At 29.6% G+C, this 20024-nt stretch overlaps 1 protein-coding gene across 1 annotated transcript; it reads right to left on the reverse strand.

Moving 5' to 3' along the window:
- Window positions 1-661: 661 nt before the first annotated feature.
- On the reverse strand, window positions 662-19833 carry LOC119614813. The gene is made up of 2 exons (XM_037970921.1): window positions 19163-19833; window positions 662-1559 (listed from the first exon to the last, which is right to left on the reverse strand). Exon 2 carries the CDS (start codon window positions 1473-1475, stop codon window positions 663-665), a length of 813 nt encoding a protein of 270 aa, XP_037826849.1. The 5' UTR covers window positions 1476-1559; window positions 19163-19833; the 3' UTR covers window position 662.
- Window positions 19834-20024: the final 191 nt, after the last annotated feature.

Raw genomic sequence — 20024 nt, forward strand, 5'->3', positions numbered from 1 at the left:
TTATACATGTGTGGTATTACGTTCATATATGCAAGAGAGCTTTTTGTCTATTTCAGCTTTAAAGCTTATAATTATGTTATTTATCTATTCATATTATTTGCGTGTTACGTACATATTATAGTGCCCTATTAAGTACTGTTGCCGACCACTGATTTAGAGTAATTTATTTATTTTAAGCCCTATTAAGCTAAAAAAGGAAACTTTTTTAAATGAATCATTGAACTTTGCAGCCATATTCAATGAAAACTTGTTCAATTAGAGGAACTTTTTATTCAAATTTTTTAAATTCTCGGGAAAATTTCTTCCTAAAAATGTTTTCATTCGAAAATTATTCTTCACAACAATTTCTGTTTAAAAAGTTTTCTAAGAAAGCATGTTTCTTTAGTAAGTTTTATTTTAAAAAGTTTAAAAAAGTTTATTCCTAAGAAGCTTTCTTTACAAAAGTTTCTTCTTAAGTAAGTTTTTTTAATTTTGTTTCAGAAAACTTTCTTCTTAAGAAGTTTTCTTTGTAAAAGCTTATATTTATATTTCGTTAAAAAAGTTTATTCCTAGGAAAGTTTTCTTTAAAGTTTCTTCTTGAAAACGTTTCTTTGGAACAATTTTTGGTAAAAAAAAATACTTTTCCTAATATTGGAAATGGTGTACATTTAAATAAAATGCATTTAAAAACTCACCTGTTGATTTGATTCATCGTCTGTGGCGGTTAACAATTTAACCGTACTACCATTGGCCAAATTAAAACTACTATTCACCGACAGATGCTGTTTCATAGGCGATACGCCAATGCGTGAAAAATTATGATAATCACTGCCAGTGCCGCCCACATCTTGACTATGATAATCCGAGTGAATATCGTTAAGTGTATTATTGCTACCACTAATGGTAGTAATACCACTGGAACTAATACGTCCTGAAGTGGCAGTTGTACGACCGCTTATGGTACCCACTCCGCCACTGCCACCAACACCGCCACCCACATCTCTAATACCACCACCACGACCAATAACATTCGAACCCATTAGCTCTGTAGTAGTTATGTTCGATATATAACTGCGTGTTGTTTGTGGCGAGGGGGTTATAGGTGGTACCATACTGCTACCACCACCCCGGCTATTGCCACTTATACTGCCAGCACCACTTTCCGCTCTACGGCGCATATTAACCCAGGACAAACGGTGTTCCTGTTTACGATCCAATGTAGTGTTATTGCTGGCATAGGGATCTTTTATGGTGGAATTGTGGCCCATTACATAAATACTTGTGGCTGATGAATCGCTGCGCATGCGCATTTCTTCCATGGGTTGTTGGTGTTTAACCGCTGGTGGTGTGGACGGTATTGGTAAGATGCTTGATGTTTTGTTGGTTCCATATATTTTATTTAAATTTTGTTTTCTTTGTGCCGTTGTGGCTTTCAGTTGTTGTATATGTTCATCAAGTGCCTCGTCACTTGTTCGGGTTTTAAATGAGGGATTCATTGTCTTGTTATTGAAACTGACCAAAAACGAAAACTTTTTACTGTTATCAAAACATTTGTTTTCTTGTTTTGCTTTTGCCGGAATCTGTAAAGAAATAATTACAACAAAAAATCAGTTTATATGCATAACATAATGTTAATTAAATAATGAATCACAATGAAATTATTAATTGTTGCTTTTGGCAGGTTCTAACACAAAACCGTTTAAAATTTGTTTACAAAAAGTTTTTTTCCCAAAATTTTTTGAAATTCTTAAAAAAAAATTTTAGCGATAAAGAAACCATAAACACAAAATCAGTGGCTTAAGTGTTCCATTGAAATTTAAATGAATCACAATTCGTGATTAATGGACGTTGATAAATAGCGGTTATGATACAAATAGAATTTAAATTAATAAAAAAAAAACATCAACAATATTTGCATAATTTTACTATTTCAGAGAATTTTCAATGTTTCGCATTTTATATAATAGAGCATTATCAAATTAAAGCAGCTTGTCTAACGATTGTTAAGAACATAATTAATATGTTAATGTTATGGGGCAAATGTTACGTATACGAAATATATTATATAACGGTAAAGATATTGTGATTATCGAACAAACATAAAATACTTTAGATTATTTGACATAAAGTGAAAAGTTTTGTTTTGGTTTATTTTTCATCAGTAAACAAAGATATTGTTTCTCTCAATTATAATAAAATTAATTATAAATATTATTATTATTCAAATCATAGTCTAATCATTAGTCCAGTCTATAGTCTAGTCTATAGTCTAGTCTATAGTCTAGTCTATAGTCTAGTCTATAGTCTAGTCTATAGTCTAGTCTATAGTCTAGTCTATAGTCTAGTCTATAGTCTAGTCTATAGTCTAGTCTATAGTTTAGTCTATAGTCTAGTCTATAGTCTAGTCTATAGTCTAGTCTATAGTCTAGTCTATAGTCTAGTCTAGTCTATAGTCTAGTCTATAGTCTAGTCTAGTCTATAGTCTAGTCTAGTCTATAGTCTAGTCTATAGTCTAGTCTAGTCTATAGTCTAGTCTATAGTCTAGTCTATAGTCTAGTCTATAGTCTAGTCTATAGTCTAGTCTATAGTCTAGTCTATAGTCTAGTCTATAGTCTAGTCTATAGTCTAGTCTATAGTCTAGTCTATAGTCTAGTCTAGTCTATAGTCTAGTCTAGTCTATAGTCTAGTCTATAGTCTAGTCTAGTCTATAGTCTAGTCTATAGTCTAGTCTATAGTCTAGTCTATAGTCTAGTCTATAGTCTAGTCTATAGTCTAGTCTATAGTCTAGTCTATAGTCTAGTCTATAGTCTAGTCTATAGTCTAGTCTATAGTCTAGTCTATAGTCTAGTCTATAGTCTAGTCTATAGTCTAGTCTATAGTCTAGTCTATAGTCTAGTCTATAGTCTAGTCTATAGTCTAGTCTATAGTCTAGTCTATAGTCTAGTCTATAGTCTAGTCTATAGTCTAGTCTATAGTCTAGTCTATAGTCTAGTCTATAGTCTAGTCTATAGTCTAGTCTATAGTCTAGTCTATAGTCTAGTCTATAGTCTAGTCTATAGTCTAGTCTATAGTCTAGTCTATAGTCTAGTCTATAGTCTAGTCTATAGTCTAATCTATAGTCTAGTCTATAGTCTAGTCTATAGTCTAATCTATAGTCTAGTCTATAGTCTAGTCTATAGTCTAGTCTATAGTCTAGTCTATAGTCTAGTCTATAGTCTAGTCTATAGTCTAGTCTATAGTCTAGTCTATAGTCTAGTCTATAGTCTGGTCTATAGTCTAGTCTATAGTCTAGTCTATAGTCTAGTCTATAGTCTAGTCTATAGTCTAGTCTATAGTCTGGTCTATAGTCTAGTCTATAGTCTAGTCTATAGTCTAGTCTATAGTCTAGTCTATAGTCTAGTCTATAGTCTAGTCTATAGTCTAGTCTATAGTCTAGTCTATAGTCTAGTCTATAGTCTAGTCTATAGTCTAGTCTATAGTCTAGTCTATAGTCTAGTCTATAGTCTAGTCTATAGTCTAGTCTATAGTCTAGTCTATAGTCTAATCTATAGTCTAATCTATAGTATAGTCTATAGTCTAGTCTATAGTCTAGTCTATAGTCTAGTCTATAGTCTAGTCTAACGTCTAGTCTATAGTCTAGTCTATAGTCTAGTCTATAGTCTAGTCTATAGTCTAGTCTATAGTCTAGTCTATAGTCTAGTCTATAGTCTAGTCTATAGTCTAGTCTATAGTCTAGTCTATAGTCTAGTCTAGTGTATAGTCTGGTCTATTGTCTAGTCTATAGTTTAGTCTATAGTCTAGTCTATAGTCTAGTCTATAGTCTAGTCTATAGTCTAGTCTATAGTCTAGTCTATACTCTAGTCTATAGTCTAGTCTATAGTCTAGTCTATACTCTAGTCTATAGTGTAGTCTATAGTCTAGTATATAGTGTAATCTATAGTTCAGTCTATAGTCCTGTTTATAATCTAGTATATAGTGTAGTCCATAGTCTATTCTATAGTCTAGTCTGTAGTTTAGTTCGTTATGATATTCAAAATAGTGGGATGCAAATAGTAATCAGGGGATATGGTTTACCAATCCATTTCCATACATGTAAAAAGTTAATTGTTTTAAAAAGAAATCTTGATCTAACAATTTTCATTATCAAATTTTAGTATCGATACAGTTTTACCTCAACCAAACCGATTCTATAAGCATAAAATGTTCCGAAATCTGACTCATTATTTTGTATAAAATATTTCCTCTCTCTTTCTGTTAGAAGTTATGATGAACTTTATATCTACTTCATGCTGTTAATAATAATTTTAAACAACTTAATGTCTTTATAATTATGTATTTATTAAAAAATATTTATATAAAATAAGTTTTTTAATTATTATTTAAGGTTCAAAAGTACTACAAGGTTTTCTTTTATTTAAAAGAAAAACACAATTGTTTTACTTATATTTAAACAATTAAAATATTATTTAAACAGTTGCTTTTTCAATATAAAAACAGATGTTGGATATGAAATCTTTAAATAAATATTAAATATTTTCATTTTATTAATAGCATATAGACAGTGACAAATCTTTAAAATAATATATGACTGATAAAAAGAGGGAATTGTTTATGTAAAAATGTGAACAAATAATGGAAAATTTTAAAGTTTTAAATATTTTCTTTAATCAAATTAAAAAAAATGTCATTTGCTTTTAAATTTTTATAAAATTATTAAAAAACATTTAAATAAATAATGAAAAATATAATAGAGCTTAAGTACAGCTAGGTTTTTTACCAAGTTTACGTATAAGTAATATTTTATCACGCCCACTAAAAGTAGGCGTTTCTTTATATTTTGATAAACAAGTGCATAAGCATTTTAAATATTCAACAAACTATTTAGAATAATTTAATTTTTTTTATACAATAAATCTTCTGTTATTTCCTTTTGCGGCTTTTAACAATTAAATTTTGTTAATATTATAACAAAATATTCTAAATTTTTAGTTTTATGTTAATAGTTTAAATGTTAAAGGCGCCAAGCCCATATTAGGCAGCCATTTAAAAAACCAGATTACAAATTTAAGAAAAACTTAAAATTTCCTAATCAATCAGCAATGACCAAATTTGCTAACAAATCATTTAGTTGAAATAGTTTTTAATGGTTTTTATTTTAATTTTTAACTGAAATGAATTTAAATTAATTGTTTACAAATTGCAAAGAATTTATTTATTTGAATGCCTTTTTCAATTTTTTATTTATTTATATTTTCCCAAGAAGTGAATGTACGTTATGTCAGCCCACGCTGATAAAAAAATATAAATTGTAATATAAATTGTATACACATTTGTATTTTATGATAAAAAAAAACACTGAACAATTTGTGTTGTTCTTTTCTACTTTATAAAGTGAAAAAATGAAATGAAATAATTTATTTGTTTGACATTAATTACACCAGAATCAGTTGATATGATAAGATAGGTACGCACTCATCTTTAAATTTTTTTCTTTTAAGATAAAAAGAAAGAAGTTTGAATTGTTTTCGTCTAGAGAATTGTGACGCTTAGTTGGAATTTTTTGTCTTTTGCAAACATTTTGACGCACCCGGAAATTCTTAGACTTTTTATCAAATGTTGTTGGACAAAATCTTCATTTCATTTTCTAGCTTCAATTTTAGGACTTTATACATATATCACAACTAAAGCTTCAATGATAGGTCTTTATATAGATCAATTGCAGTATTGACTATAGATCTATATCTAGTCCCACTTAAACTTCAATCTTAGATCTTTTGGTAGTACAACTTTAGCTTCAACTGGAGGTATTTTTATAGTCCAACTTGTGATTCAGTTAGAGGTTTTTGTGGTCCAAATTAAGCTTTAATTGTAGGTCTTTTTGTAGTCCAACTTTAGCCTTGTAAACCAACTTGTGCTTCAATTAGAGGTCTTCTTTGTAGTTCAACTTTAGCTTTATTCGCAGGTCTTAATGTAGTTCAGGTTGTAGGTCTTTTTGTAGTCTAACTTTAACTTCCATTTTAGGCCTTTATGTAGTCCCGGTTTAGCTTCAACGGTTGATCTATTTTTGGTCCAACTTTTGCTTCAATTGGAGGTCGTCTTTGTAGTTCAACCTTAGCTTCATTCATAGGTCTTAATGTAGTACAACTTTAGCTTTTTTACACTCTTTATCAAGTAGGACTTTATGTATTACAACTAAAGCTTCAATGGTAGTTCTTTATATTGATCAATTATAGTATTGACTATAGATCTATATTTAGTCCCACTTAAGCTTCAATCGTAGGTCTTTTTGTAGTAAAACTTCAGCATTAACTGGAGGTCTTTTTGTAGTCCAATTTGTGCTTCAGTTAGAGGTTTTTGTAGTCCAAATTAAGCTTTAATTGTAGATCTTTTTGTAGTCCAACTTTAGCCTTCATTTTAGTAGTTTATATAGTTATAGTTTAGCTTCAATTGTTGGTCTATTTGTAGTCCAAGTTTAGCTACAACCGTAAATCATTTTGTAGTCGAACTGTAGCTTTCATTTTAGACCTATATATAGTCCCTGTTTTGCTTTAACGATTGATCTATTTGTGGTCCAACTTCTGTTGTTCAATTAGCTTTAATCGTAAGCCTTTCTGTAGTCCAAGTTAAGGCTCAATTGTAGATCTTTTTGTAGTCCAAGTTTAGATTACATTTCAGGTCTTTATGTAGTCCCAGTTTAGCTTTAATTGTTGATCTATTTGTAGTCTTACTTCTACTTCAATTTTAGGTCTTCTTTGTAGTTCAAACTTAGCTTCATTCACTGGTCTAAATGTAGTACAACTTTTGCTTCAAATGAAAGTCTTTTTGTAGTCCAAGTTTCTCCTCAATTGTAAGCCTTTTTGTATTCCAAGTTTAACTTTCATGCAGGTCTTTATATAACGTCAGTTTAGTTTTAATTGATGGTCTAATTATAGCTCCACTTCTGCTACAATTGGAGGTCTTCTTTGTAGTTCAACCTTAGCTTCATTACATTTAAATGTAGTACAACGTTAACTTCAAAAGTAAGCCTTTCTGTAGTCCAAGTTAAGGCTCAATTGTAGATCTTTTTGTAGTCCAAGTTTAGCTTTCATTTCAGGTCTTTTTATAGTCCCAATTTAGCTTTAATTGTTAGTCTGTTCTTTGTCGATTAACCTTAGCATTATTCGCAGATGTTAATGTAGTGCATCTTTAGCTTCATTCTTAAGTATTTCTGTAGTCCAAGTTTAGCTTCAATTGTAGAACCTATTGTAGTCCAAGTTTAGCTTTCTTATTTGGTATTTATATTGTTGCAGTTTAGCTTCAATAGTTGGCCTATTTGTAGTCCAACTTCTGCTTCAATTGGAGGTCTTCTTTGTAGTTCAACGTTAGCTTCAATTGCAGCTCTTAATGTAGTACAACTTTAGTTTCAATCATAAGTCTTTTAATCTCCACGCTTAGGCTCAATTGTAAATCGTTTTGTAGTACAACATTAGCTTTAGTTCTTGGTTTTTATATAGTCCTAGTTAAGCTTCAATCGTTGGTCAATTTGTAGTCCAACTTTTGCTTCAACTGAAAGTCTTCTTTGTAATTGAACCTTAGCTTCAATTTTAGGTCTTAATGTGGTACAACTTAAGCTTCAAATGAAAGTATTTTTGTATTCCAAGTTTAGCTTTCATTTCAAGTCTTTTTGTTATCCCAATTTAGCTTCAATCATTAAACTATTTGTAGTAGAACTTCTGCTGCAATTGAAGGTCTTCTTTGTAGTACAAGTTTAGCTTCAAATGTAGAACTTTTTGTAGTCCAATTTTAGCTTCCATTTGTAGTTCAACTTTAGTTTTCATTTTAGATCCTAAGTTAGCTTTAATCGTAAACTTTTTTGTAGTCCAACATGAACTTCAACCGCAAGCCGTTTGTAGTCCAATTTTAGCCTTAAACTTAGATCTTTTGTAGTCCAAATTTAACCTTAAACTTAGGTCTTTTGTAGTCTTTAGCTCCAATCTCAGATATTTTGTAGTCCAACTTTAGCTATTATCGTAAATCTTTTTCTTCATTGCAGTTCCAGTTCAGTTTCAATCAAAAGTTCTCAATTGGCCTCAATCGTGAGTATTTTTGTGGTCGAACTTTAGCTGCATTCACAAATCTTTTGGCGGTATAATTATAACGTCAATTGTAGTTCCTTTTGTAGTCTACTTTTAACTCTAATTACAGCTCCCATTTTAGCCTTAATCCCATTTATTTTTAAATACTCATGCCAAATAATAGCACAATAACCTGTCATAATTGGAACATTCCGTAAAAACTTTTTTCTTCTTCTTCTTCTTGTAATTCTATTTATTAATGTTTTAACTTTTATTAACACACTAATTAACAGTCATACACCTTTCAGTCTATATAAATTCATAAAATTATGAGTTTGTCAATGTCTGCCAGAAACTTTCCAAGAATTTTGCATTTTATGAAATTTTCTATACTGAAACGCTTACCACACTTACTGACCTTATTTAACCTCTAAAAAGCGACTAAACTTAACCGAGTGTAACATACTTATTTTTTCTTTCTTTCTTAAACTTGTTCAATTGGATAACTGCTGAAATTACACTAGACCCTTTTTTTTTTTTGTTTATACTGAAATTTTGAAGTGACAGTAGAAGTCAACATTTTTGTTTTGTACTTCTTTTGGAAAACCAACCAGCAGATTTTAGTATATTAAGTTTTTAATGTGAATGTTGTGGGATAAAGGGTGGTTCAAGGGGAAGAGTTTTATTAAACAAATTTTAGAATTTGTATTAAAGTAAAATTTTTTGATAAAACCAGAATAGTTTTAAGGCCCACTCTAGATCTTCTTCTGGAAAATATTATCTATTAGCTAAGCTTTCGATGAGATTTGCTCCTACAGGAACGAGAGAGTAATTTATGTAGAAAATCTTTAGCTAGCGAGAGAGTACACTTCAAGCCCACTTTAAATCGTCTTCTGGAAGATATAGTCTTACTTCTGTAGGAATGAGAGAGTGATTTCTATAGAAAATCTTGAGCTAGATAGAGAGTGGCTTTTTAGGAAATCTTGAGCTAGCGAGAGTGTGACTTCTGAAATTAAATCATAACCTAGGGAGAGAGTGATTACTTAAGGAAATCATAAGCTAACGAGTCAAAAAGAAACCGAGAAATTGACTTTTATAGGAAATCTTGTTCTAACAAGTTTGACTTTTATAGGAATTGATCGGTTTTTGTTTGTTTATATAACTCTTTTTGTAACACCCTTTATATTAACCAAAAACAAAAACTTAATGAGCTTCTTCTTTTTACTTTAATATATTTTTTTATATTCTTTAGCCAAAATAATGTTCAACACTCTCGCCTCTAAATATAGTATCTTGAAACGCAATAATAAACGACTTTGGATCCCAAACAACTGACGTTTCTGCTGAAACACACACAAAAAAGAGCAGAAAAAAACTTTTTGTAAAGAAAGAAGTTTTAACAAGTCCAAGTGCAACCGTGCATAAAACTAATGATGATTATTAATGAAATGTTTTTCTTTTAGACCATTTTCTTAGCAATTTTGGTTTCCAGTATGGTGGCGTCTATCAGCAACAAGTTTATAGAACAAAATTTTCAACTAGTATTCTTGTTAGGTGGGTTTTTCTATGGAAATATTCTTCTGATTACCATTAAAGCGGTTTGATTAATGATGAATAATCCTTAACATAATTGTTATACTTGATATTGTCCTACTTAAGTTTTTATCGTATTTACTTTAGCTTTAATCGTAAGTTTATTGAAGCCTCACTTAAGCTTTAATCTTGAGCCCTTAAGAGTTACACTTAAGTTCCAATTCTTAGTCTTATTATACTCATATTTTCGTGGTCTTGAAATCATTAGTTTCAGGTCTTTGTATAATCGAACTTTATCTGTAATCGTAGGCTCTTATGTATTCCCATTTTTTCTACAATCCAATAGGTCCAACTTTACAATAATCATAGGTCTATATATAATACAATTAATGATCCAATAGTAGGTTTTAATATAGTTGTATGTATTTTAGCTTCATGTGTACTTGAGTCAGATCCAACACCGTCCAACACCATTTTTCACACACGAACCAAACCATATACATACGAAAGCACATAATTTATGTGGAATAACTGCGTACTCAGTTTTTCATTTTCTGATCGTTTGTCCTTTTTAAAGGACTTTAAAATTTGAGGTACATACAATTTTCAAAAATTTTTATAAAATATTTTAGCCACCCTATTATAACAATATGGATATCAAACTAAAGAGGACAATTGCAGTATTTATATCTCGTATTTTGTTTTATTTTTTAAGAATAAAAAGATGTAAAAAATATCCTTATAAAAGTTTATCCTTTATTATCCTTGAAATTTTATACAAAATTGTTCAACAAAAAATATTCATAATAAAGACATTAGAATGGAGTACAAAAGTCTGAAATTTGGTCTTCATAGCTAAATTTGTTTAATTTTTATAATTTTTTTTAAATATCTCAATAAATAAATTAATAAAATTTTCCCCTCTGAAAATTTCAAAGTCCTTTTTTTGTTAAAATATTATGTAGAAAAATGAGAAATTTGATATTGTGGAACCGAGTTTCTTTATCTCTATGATAAAAAGTTAAAAAAGTGGAAACTTTGAAGAATATGAAAGGATAAAAATCGATTAAGGATATCTTGCATTTTTTATCCTTTCATGTTAAAACTACCTTCTGGGGAAGTATATTTTCCTTTTTAATTTAACACAATTATTCCGAATTCTATAGCTATTCTAAATTCCATATATCTTTTAAAAATATCTTTGACCTCCCAATAATGTTTTCAAAGTAGTTTATTATATAGTTTTCATTAAAAATACAAAGGGCGAAGGTATATCATGTGCAATTAGTAAACCACGATATACATATATATTTAAACAAGTAGGAAAGTATAACCGGACTGGGCCGACCATATGACCAGTTGTGAGTTTATTTCAAATGTGATTTACTTTAGCAAATAAAATATTTATGTTGAATTTTATTTCAATTGCGACATATTGAAGAAAAACTAATTTTCTGAAAGTGGCTTCATATAGGGGCTAGAGTCAAATATAGATTAAAGGCCTGCACCTTTATAAGTCAATTATGGAAGTTCAAGCCATATTTTACTATTATAATTTGTATTTATAATAATATTGCGCTTATCATATTATCCTGAAGTCGATTTTAGATTTCGGAACATGCATGTTTTAATCACTAAACCGTCATAATCACACGAAATAAAATGTTATATATTTTAAGGCCTGTTATCTCAACCTCCGGTTATCGTTTAAATGGTAGATATTCAGCCTGAAGACTGTCAATTTAACGTTATTACAAAGAATTAACAGACATTTAGATAAGAACTCCATTAAGCAACTGGTATAAATAATAAATTTACAAAATATTTTCAACAAACATATTTTTTAATTTGAATATAACATAACTTTAAAATTTTTTTACAAAAAACTAATAAAGATAAGAACATGAAATTATGGATTCTGGAACTCCATATTATTAAATTTGTCATATATTTTTTTCTAAAAAAGCTGACTATAAAAAATAGGGATATTAAAGGATTAAAATTTTAAAGGACATTTTTTTGGTTTTTTTATTCCAACATTTTAAAAGTATTTTATTCGTAAAAATACTGTTGTTCTCCTCTTTCAGTGGATACCCATATTGGCCCACTACACCAAACCAAATTTTAGCTAAATATAATTATACCTACTCTTCCTTTCAAACTTTAAAGTCCTTTTAAAGGAAGAAACGATCAGAAAATAAAAAACCGAAAATGTAGTATAACTATATCAAGTATGTAGTTTCGAATGTATATGGTCTTGCTCATGTGTGCAACAATTTTTCCCAATTTGTTGTACGGTGCAATCAGCGGTCTTTATAATGTTAAACTTTAGTTTTAATCGTAGATTAAATTAAGCTTCAATCACTAGTCTTTATATAGTCCAACTCTAGCTGGAATCGATGCGTTTATATAGTCTTTATTTACATTCAGACGTTGATCTAATTTAGCTTCAACTGCTTGGCTTTAAAGTTAATTTTAGCTTTAATAGTAGGTCTTCTTTAGCTTTAATCTCTGATCTTTACAGTTTAATATAATTTATCTTTAATCGTTGGTCTTGGTAGGGTGCAACTTTCGCTTTAATCGTAGGTCCAGTACAATTTAGCTTCTAACTCTAAAATTTTAGCTTTAATCATAGGACGAATCTACCATTTATCGCTGATTCTTCGTACAGTTAAACATTAGCTTTAATTGTAGGTCCAATTATCTTTAATCGCTAGACCTTATTTAGCTATAATGGTGGCTTTAATTTAGCTTCAAATAAGGTACTTTATTCAGCCCAACTTTAACTTTAGTCGTAAGTAAAACCTTAGCTCAATCGCTTGGCTTTATGTACTCGAATATTTGATTCATTCGTCCAATTTAAACTTTAGATTACTAGACATTGTTCTATCCACGTTTAGCTTTAATTATAAGTCCAATTTAGCTTCTATTACAAGATTTTTTATAATCCAACTTTAGCCTTAACCGTTAATCTTTCTACAGACAAATTTTAGTAACAATTATACTTAGAATTTTATATTTAACCGCAGTATGTTTTACTTCCTAACTTTAGCTCTAAATTAAGTTCTAATCGCTGAGTTCTTACAGTCTAACTTTAGCCTTAATCACAGGTCTTATTTTGGTTTTATCGTAGATTTATTTTAGTTTGAATCTCAGGACTTTATACAGTCCAACTGTAGCTTTAATTCAAGGTCGTATTTAGGTTTAATCGCTGGACTTTATAAACTTTATCTATGAACCGTATATCCGATTAACCTTTAATCTCTGGTTTTTATTCGTTTTAACTTCACCTTTAACTCTAAGTATAATCTAACTTAAATCGCTGAAATTTATGCAGTCCAACTTTAGCTTTAATCATAGGTCTTTTTTCTTTAATCTTAGATTTAATTTAGCTTCAATGTAAGGACTTTACACAGTCCAACTGTAGCTTTGATTCAAGGTCGTGTTTAGGTTTAATCGCTGGAATTTATAAAGTTAAAGTTTATCTATGAACCGTATATTCGATTAAACTATAATCTCTGCTTTTTATGCTGTTTAACTTTAACTTGTGTAGCTTTAATCTAAGGTCGTATTTAGGTTTAATCGCTAGACTTTATAAAGTCAAAGTTTATCTATGAACCGTATATCCGATTAAGCTTTAATCTCTGGTTTTTATTCTGTTGAACTGTAGCTTTAATCCAAGGTCGTATTTAGGTTTAATCGCTGGACTTTATAATGTCAAAATTTATCTACAATCGTAGATTCAATTTAGCTTTAATCTCTACCTCTTAACTTTACCTTTTATTCTAAGTCTAATCTGGCTTCAATCGCTGATCTTTATACAGTCCAACTTTAGGTTTATTCGCTGGTCCAATGTATCATTAATCTCTTAGACTTTATACTTTTTAACTTTAGCTTCCACGCTGATCTTTATATTGATCCATTGGAACTTTAACAATAGGTCTATATGTAATCCAATTTTTACTTAAATCGTAGATTCTCATCTAATCCAAAATTAGTTTCAATTGTTAGACTTTCTATAGCCCATTTTTAGCTTGAATTGTAGTTTTTTAGATTTATTTAATTAGGGATATTTATATAGTCCAACTTTATCATAATTTGGATTAATTTACTGGTCTTTATACAGTCTAAATTTAGATTGATTTGTAGGTTTAACTAAGCTTTAATATATTTCCTTTTTGCAGTCAAAATTTAGTTTCATCTCAGGTGCAATTGTGTATCAATCGCTGGTCCTTACATAACGTTAACAATAGGACTTCATGTAGCATAACTTTAGCTTAAATCACAGGAATTTTTACAGTCCAACTTTAAGTTAAGTTCTTCAAAAATGCTAATTTTTCTTCAATATCTAGCTCCAACTTAAACTGAAACCTCAGCTTTTTATATTGTCGTACTTTAGTTTCCATTGTAGATCTTAAGAAGTTTAAATTTAGCTTTTACTGTAGATCTTTCATAAGTCTCTCTTTTAACCTTTTAAAGAAGATCTTTATGTGGTGTATGACTCAGAGAGTTCACAGCATTCTAGCAATTTCAAGTGCGTAATTTAAACTAAGTAATTTTTAGTTTTTTTTTTCTAACTAATATTTTTTACTTTAATTCACATCTCCTTCCGCCCCTAGTGTAACTAATATTAGCACCTTAATTAAAAAAAAACGAAAAAAAAATAAAACTTTTTTTATTCATGCTAAAAACATCCGTTGAATTTTTATCGTTAGAATGAAAAATTATATAATAAAAATAGTAATAATACTGCAAAACTAAATTCACAGAAGCTGTGGCAATTAATTACACACTCAAAGAAATTATAGAGATAATTTAAGAAAATTATATAATTTGAACCACTTATTATAAATGAAGTCATAAAGTTTGACATTATAACAGAATTTCTCTTATAGAAATTAATATTTTCAAATATTGTAATATTTTCTTGATTGCATATTCTATTCTCTCAGTGTAAATTGCAAATGATGATGCATTTACTAACAAATTACATTAAAATAGCGTGCAATTTTATTGCCATTGTTTTGAATTGAAATAATTTTCATAACAAAATTTATTTCGCACCATATAAATAATTGTAATTTAAAAAAAATATATTATAAACTTGACCCGCTAACTTTTAATTAAGATGTCAAAAAGTGAAAAATATTAAAAACGTTCTATAATAAATTCTATTTAAGTAAAAATAATAAGAAAAACTTATAAAAATAGAATAAAAAGATAAAAGAAAACAAAGTACAAATGTCAGCAAGAGAAGCATTTTTCTAAAAAAAGTCATTCGTTCCCAGTTAATTGTCATTTTTATTAATTTAATTAAAAAATTTTGTTTAATTGTTTTTCTAAAACAATTTCCTAAAGTTTTAAATATTAACGACTAAAGAAAATTTTATGCATAAATAAAATTATTTATTTTAATTTGTTTTTGCACTAATGAATTATTCAAACAGCTTGACATTTGACAGATGACAGACACCCTTCGCTTGAAAAAAACAAACAAGAAGAAGAAGCAAATGTGACAAGACAATTAATTAAAAATTGTATAAAAGAACTTAAAAACAAGATATTGTAAAAATAAATAAAATTCTATCAAGATTTTCTCAAAGATTTTTCTAGAGGGATTATTTCTTTAAAAAATTATTAGAGCTGAACATTTTTATTAAACAATTTGTTAGCAGAAAAAGTGTTTTTTGTTATTGGTAGTTATTTGGTTTTAGTCATAAATAAAAATAGTAACATTTTAGAAATCTGTTGATTAAAAACATTTAAAATTTTTATATTTATAATAAACAAAATAAAAAATCTTTTTATTAAAAAAAAAAACAAAAATTTTGCCCACAATTTTTAATTTCACTTACTATACAATATTATTAAGTATTTAGTTTTTTTTATTATTTAAATTTTCCAATAATTTGCAGACCTATTCATAAATACAATCGATATAATAAAAGTATTTAAAAATACTTTTGTTAACATTTAATATTTTGTTTATAAATAACACTATTAAAATGAACATAAATTAAAAAAAATAGATATACTTTCTTTTTAATCGTTATATTATGCAAACTGAAAATTTGAAAAGAATAGATTTTGATGAATAGTAAGTCTAAGAGGTGATAGTCTTTGATGAAAAGAAATCATAGACTACGTAATACTTAATAAAGGAGAGTACTAAGTACATAACAGCTATATCTTAAAAATTATAAAAATTTTGAGAAAAAGTCTCAAGGAATTGATCCTATACCTAGTTTTTATATTCTTGCTTTAAGTAGGTCTATATAAGATCCAAACACTAATCTTTATTCAATCCAATTTTCAGCTTTGATCGTAAGTCCGATTTAGCTTCAAATTCTGAGTTTTATACGGTCTAACTTTGGCTTTAAAAGCTGAGGCCTAATATAGCTTTAATAGTTGATCTTTATAGAATCAAACTTTAGATTATATTCTAGATCCGATTTGGCTTCAGTCGCTGGGTTTTATACACTTTAATTTTCGCTATAATCGTAGGTCCAAATTTGCTTCAATCGCAGGATTTTACACAGTATAACTTTAGTTTAAATCGTAGGTCCAATTTAATTTCAGTTACTGGTCTTTTTAGATTCTAACTTTAGATTATTTTCTAGATCCGAGTTAGTATCAGTCGCTGGGTTTTATATACTTAAAATTTCGCTATAGTCGTGGGTCCAAATTAGTTTCAACCACTGGATTTTAGACAGTTTAACTTTAGCTTCAATCGTATACCCCATATTGCTTCACTCGCTGGTCTTTATAAAATCTAACTTTAGATTATATTCTAGATCCGATTTAGCATCAGTCGCTGGGTTTTATACACTTTAAATTTCGCTATAATCGTAGTTGGAAATTCGTTTCAACCACTGGATTTTAGACAGTCTAACTTTAGCTTCAATCATAGACCCAATATAGCTTCGCTCGCTGATCTTTATAAAATATAACTTTAGATTATATTCTAGATCCGATTTAGCTTAAATCGCTGGGTTTTATATACTTAAAATTTCGCTATAATCGTAGGTCCAAATCGCTGGATTTTATACAGTCTAATTTTAGTTTAAAACCTAGGTCCCATTAAACATCAATCGCCTTTCATTATGCAATCTAACTTTAGATTCAATTATAGATCGTATTTAGCTCCAATCGCTGGGTTATATACAATCTAACTAGTTTAGATTTGATCGGATGATCAAATTTAACTTCAATTTAATTTAATTTATTTTAATCGTCGATCTTTAGCCTTAATCGTAGATCGAATTAATCTCCAATTCATAGTATTTGTTCACTATAACTTTAGCTTGGTCCAATTTAACTTAGATCGTTGGAGTACAGTAGTACAATTTTAGCTTTAATGGTAAGTTAAATGTTGCTTTAATCATCAATCAACCAACTTTAAATTGATTTCTTTACGCAGTCCTATTGTATATAGTCCCACTATAGCTGGTTTCCACAAATATATATTCAATTACTAATAGCCCATTAATTTATAATGGATTCATAGTCCAATCAGAATTATATTTCTCAAAAAAACTGTAACAGTAATTGGCAACAGAATATATAAAATATCAGAATTTCGATAAATTTTACATGATTGACAGGAAGAGTTTTAAAAATTTCAACAGAAGTCAAATATCCAAACTTATTTGTTGGACCCTACGCGGAATCATGAAAGTAATTGCAAATCTTATAAAAACATTAGGGTGGGGTCTTATACATTAGTCACTGAATGTATAGACCGATCTGACCTATTCTAGTACAAGTCTGGTGGAAGCCGATATAAACCATATCACTTTGGTCCATTTTGTACAAAGTACATAGAACTATAGTTTAGACATTTGGCATGAACTGGCCTCTGAGAAAGCTCGATTTATTTCGATCGCACTATACGAGTTGTTATAGATGAGATCTCATCAAACGAGTTTAAGGTTAATTCAGAGGTACCGCAAGACTCAGTTCTTTTCCCTAGCCTATTTCTTATTTTCATAAATGTCCTTCTATGTCAAACTTCCAACTCTTTCTACTCTAGATATTGGGGCAATGAGGCGAAATATGAATGAATCGCTCAATCTCGACTTGATAAAAATTTCTAAAATGGGGTCGTGTTAACAGAGTCGATTTTAACGCCCGCAATACACATATTGATGGACCAACACATAAACGTTGGTCCATCTATACTTATGGGTGGTGTAAATATTAAGGAATCTGAAACTATTGATGTTCTGGTCATGAAAATATAGTGCAATGTCCGCTGGAATCAACAAACCATCAAGTGTCTCGGTTTTTTGAAACGGTGTAAGACATACATTTCTCCATCTGATCTCCTTACTATTTACACCACTTATATCCGACGACCGAAAATTTCAATACAACTCTTATGTATGGGCCGGAACTTCGAATTCTATTTTGGAGCAACTCGACCGCGTACAAGAGAGGGCGAAGTTACTAATAGGTGACAGTAGGGTATCCAACTCTATTGATTAACTGGAGCACCGTCACAACGTGGGGTGTATCTCACTGTTCTGTCGATACTATAACGGAATGTGTTCCTCTGAAATTAGGAAACTCGATCCCGATACCCCTATATTTTTACGTAGCATACGACTCTCACATTACAACACATTACAGGGAAAATTCACTTCCTGCTGAAGTATTCCCCGCCACTAATACTCTATCCTCCATCCCACAACCTATTTTGCTAGTTCCAACACAATGCACTGTATAAGTAGGGGTCATCCCCTGAGTCCATGAAAAGCAGCAGACGGATATGATCGGACCTTCCTCATGCAAATACCTACAGGGGATGTCTAGACTGCACCCTCTGTCTTTCGGGATAACGCGATCTCAGTCTACTAAAACTTTTACAGATAGTGGCACAGACATTTTCTCAGTTTTTATTGGTCTCTTGATATCCATCAGATAGCCTATTTGAAAAGTAAGCCATGGATAAAATCCGAGAATTAAATCTTGGGCCCTTGTCCATTAATATCTACTTAAATAGTCTTGCTTCACTAAAGGCTTACAAGTCAATTTTATTCAATAACTATCCCAACTCAGATGACACTTTGTCGAATTGACGGGGGTTCCAGGTAATGAGGGAATTCCAAGACATGATCGACCTTCGATGATACTGTTTTCATTATATTCATATTTCCCTGATCACAGTGTCGACGAATGAGCGACTTACTATTATCACTGGCAGACTCTCGGAGACCTTTAATAAACGAGAAATTCGTGCAGGTTCTTGCAGGTATAATTACAGGGCTTTAGGATTATATTTGTTAAAGTTACTGTAGAAATTGTTAAGACAAAGAAGTCTAATAGAAGGTGTTCAACACCTTCTATGTGACTATCTGCTACGCAAGAGGGGACATGTCTGAGTCTTGTCTGCACCTTAAGCCAAATTTATCTATTGAACAACCAGTACTAAAAGTTTGAACAAAACAATAACAACTTGACCGTTAGTTTCAAACCAATAGGTCCCAAGTGGTGAACCCATAAAATAATTATTATACACTACCGATTATAATATTTCATTTTTTAATGAAATTATATAGACAAACATACATATTTGTTATACACATCAAACTTACATATTATTTTTGGTTAGTTCAACTAAAATCGTATCGCTTTAAGCGAACTACTGGTTTGCTGCTATAAAAATCCACAACAACAAATGAAAAAGTAAGTGAGGAAGTGCAATTTCTGAATATTCCAAAATAATAAAATTTTGTTTTCTCAAATATTTTCAACCATCGGGTAAACACATTCTTTTTATAAGATTTCAGCAGTTAATTTAAATTGTTTGCACTTTTATAGCTTTAAATGAAATTATATTATTCTTTTTTTATATGAAATTTATATTCAATTTAAACATTTTGTATTCTTTGTTTGTTTTTGTTTTATTTGTTAAATTTCATGATATATACACTTTATTCATTCCTTTTTTGATTTCTCAAAATATTTCACAATACAATCTTGAATTCACATACAACTTATTGAAAAGAAGAAGACACTTTAAGATTTTGTTTGGCGTATTCCTGGAAACCGATATTCTTTATGTGTTTATACGATTATGGATGTTTGTGTTTTAAATCAAATCATTCACCATTAATTATTATTTACTCGTATTACGTTATTCGTATTTGATTTATTTACATACTATATAGTAGGTATTTATTTCAAATTTTTTCTTCAATTAATTATTTTTTTAATATTTTTTCTACCGGTTATACAATTTTTTTGCATTTCTCAAAACCGTTTCAGAAATAGAACTGAAAACAAGTCGACGAATTTCCAGCAACATCACCTGCAAAACAACAAGCCCCTGATGAAAACTACTGCACACACACACACACACGCAAACATAAATACAAGTTAAATTCATGAGAAAAAACTACCTGCTCATGAGCCACTTAATGAACGATAAATATTAAAGTGAAGAGAATAATGATG

This window comes from Lucilia sericata, unplaced genomic scaffold (assembly GCF_015586225.1).
Source record: "Lucilia sericata isolate MDLA Ls3-8-SP2 unplaced genomic scaffold, ASM1558622v1 Contig003452F_arrow, whole genome shotgun sequence".
Classification (NCBI taxonomy): domain Eukaryota; kingdom Metazoa; phylum Arthropoda; class Insecta; order Diptera; family Calliphoridae; genus Lucilia; species Lucilia sericata.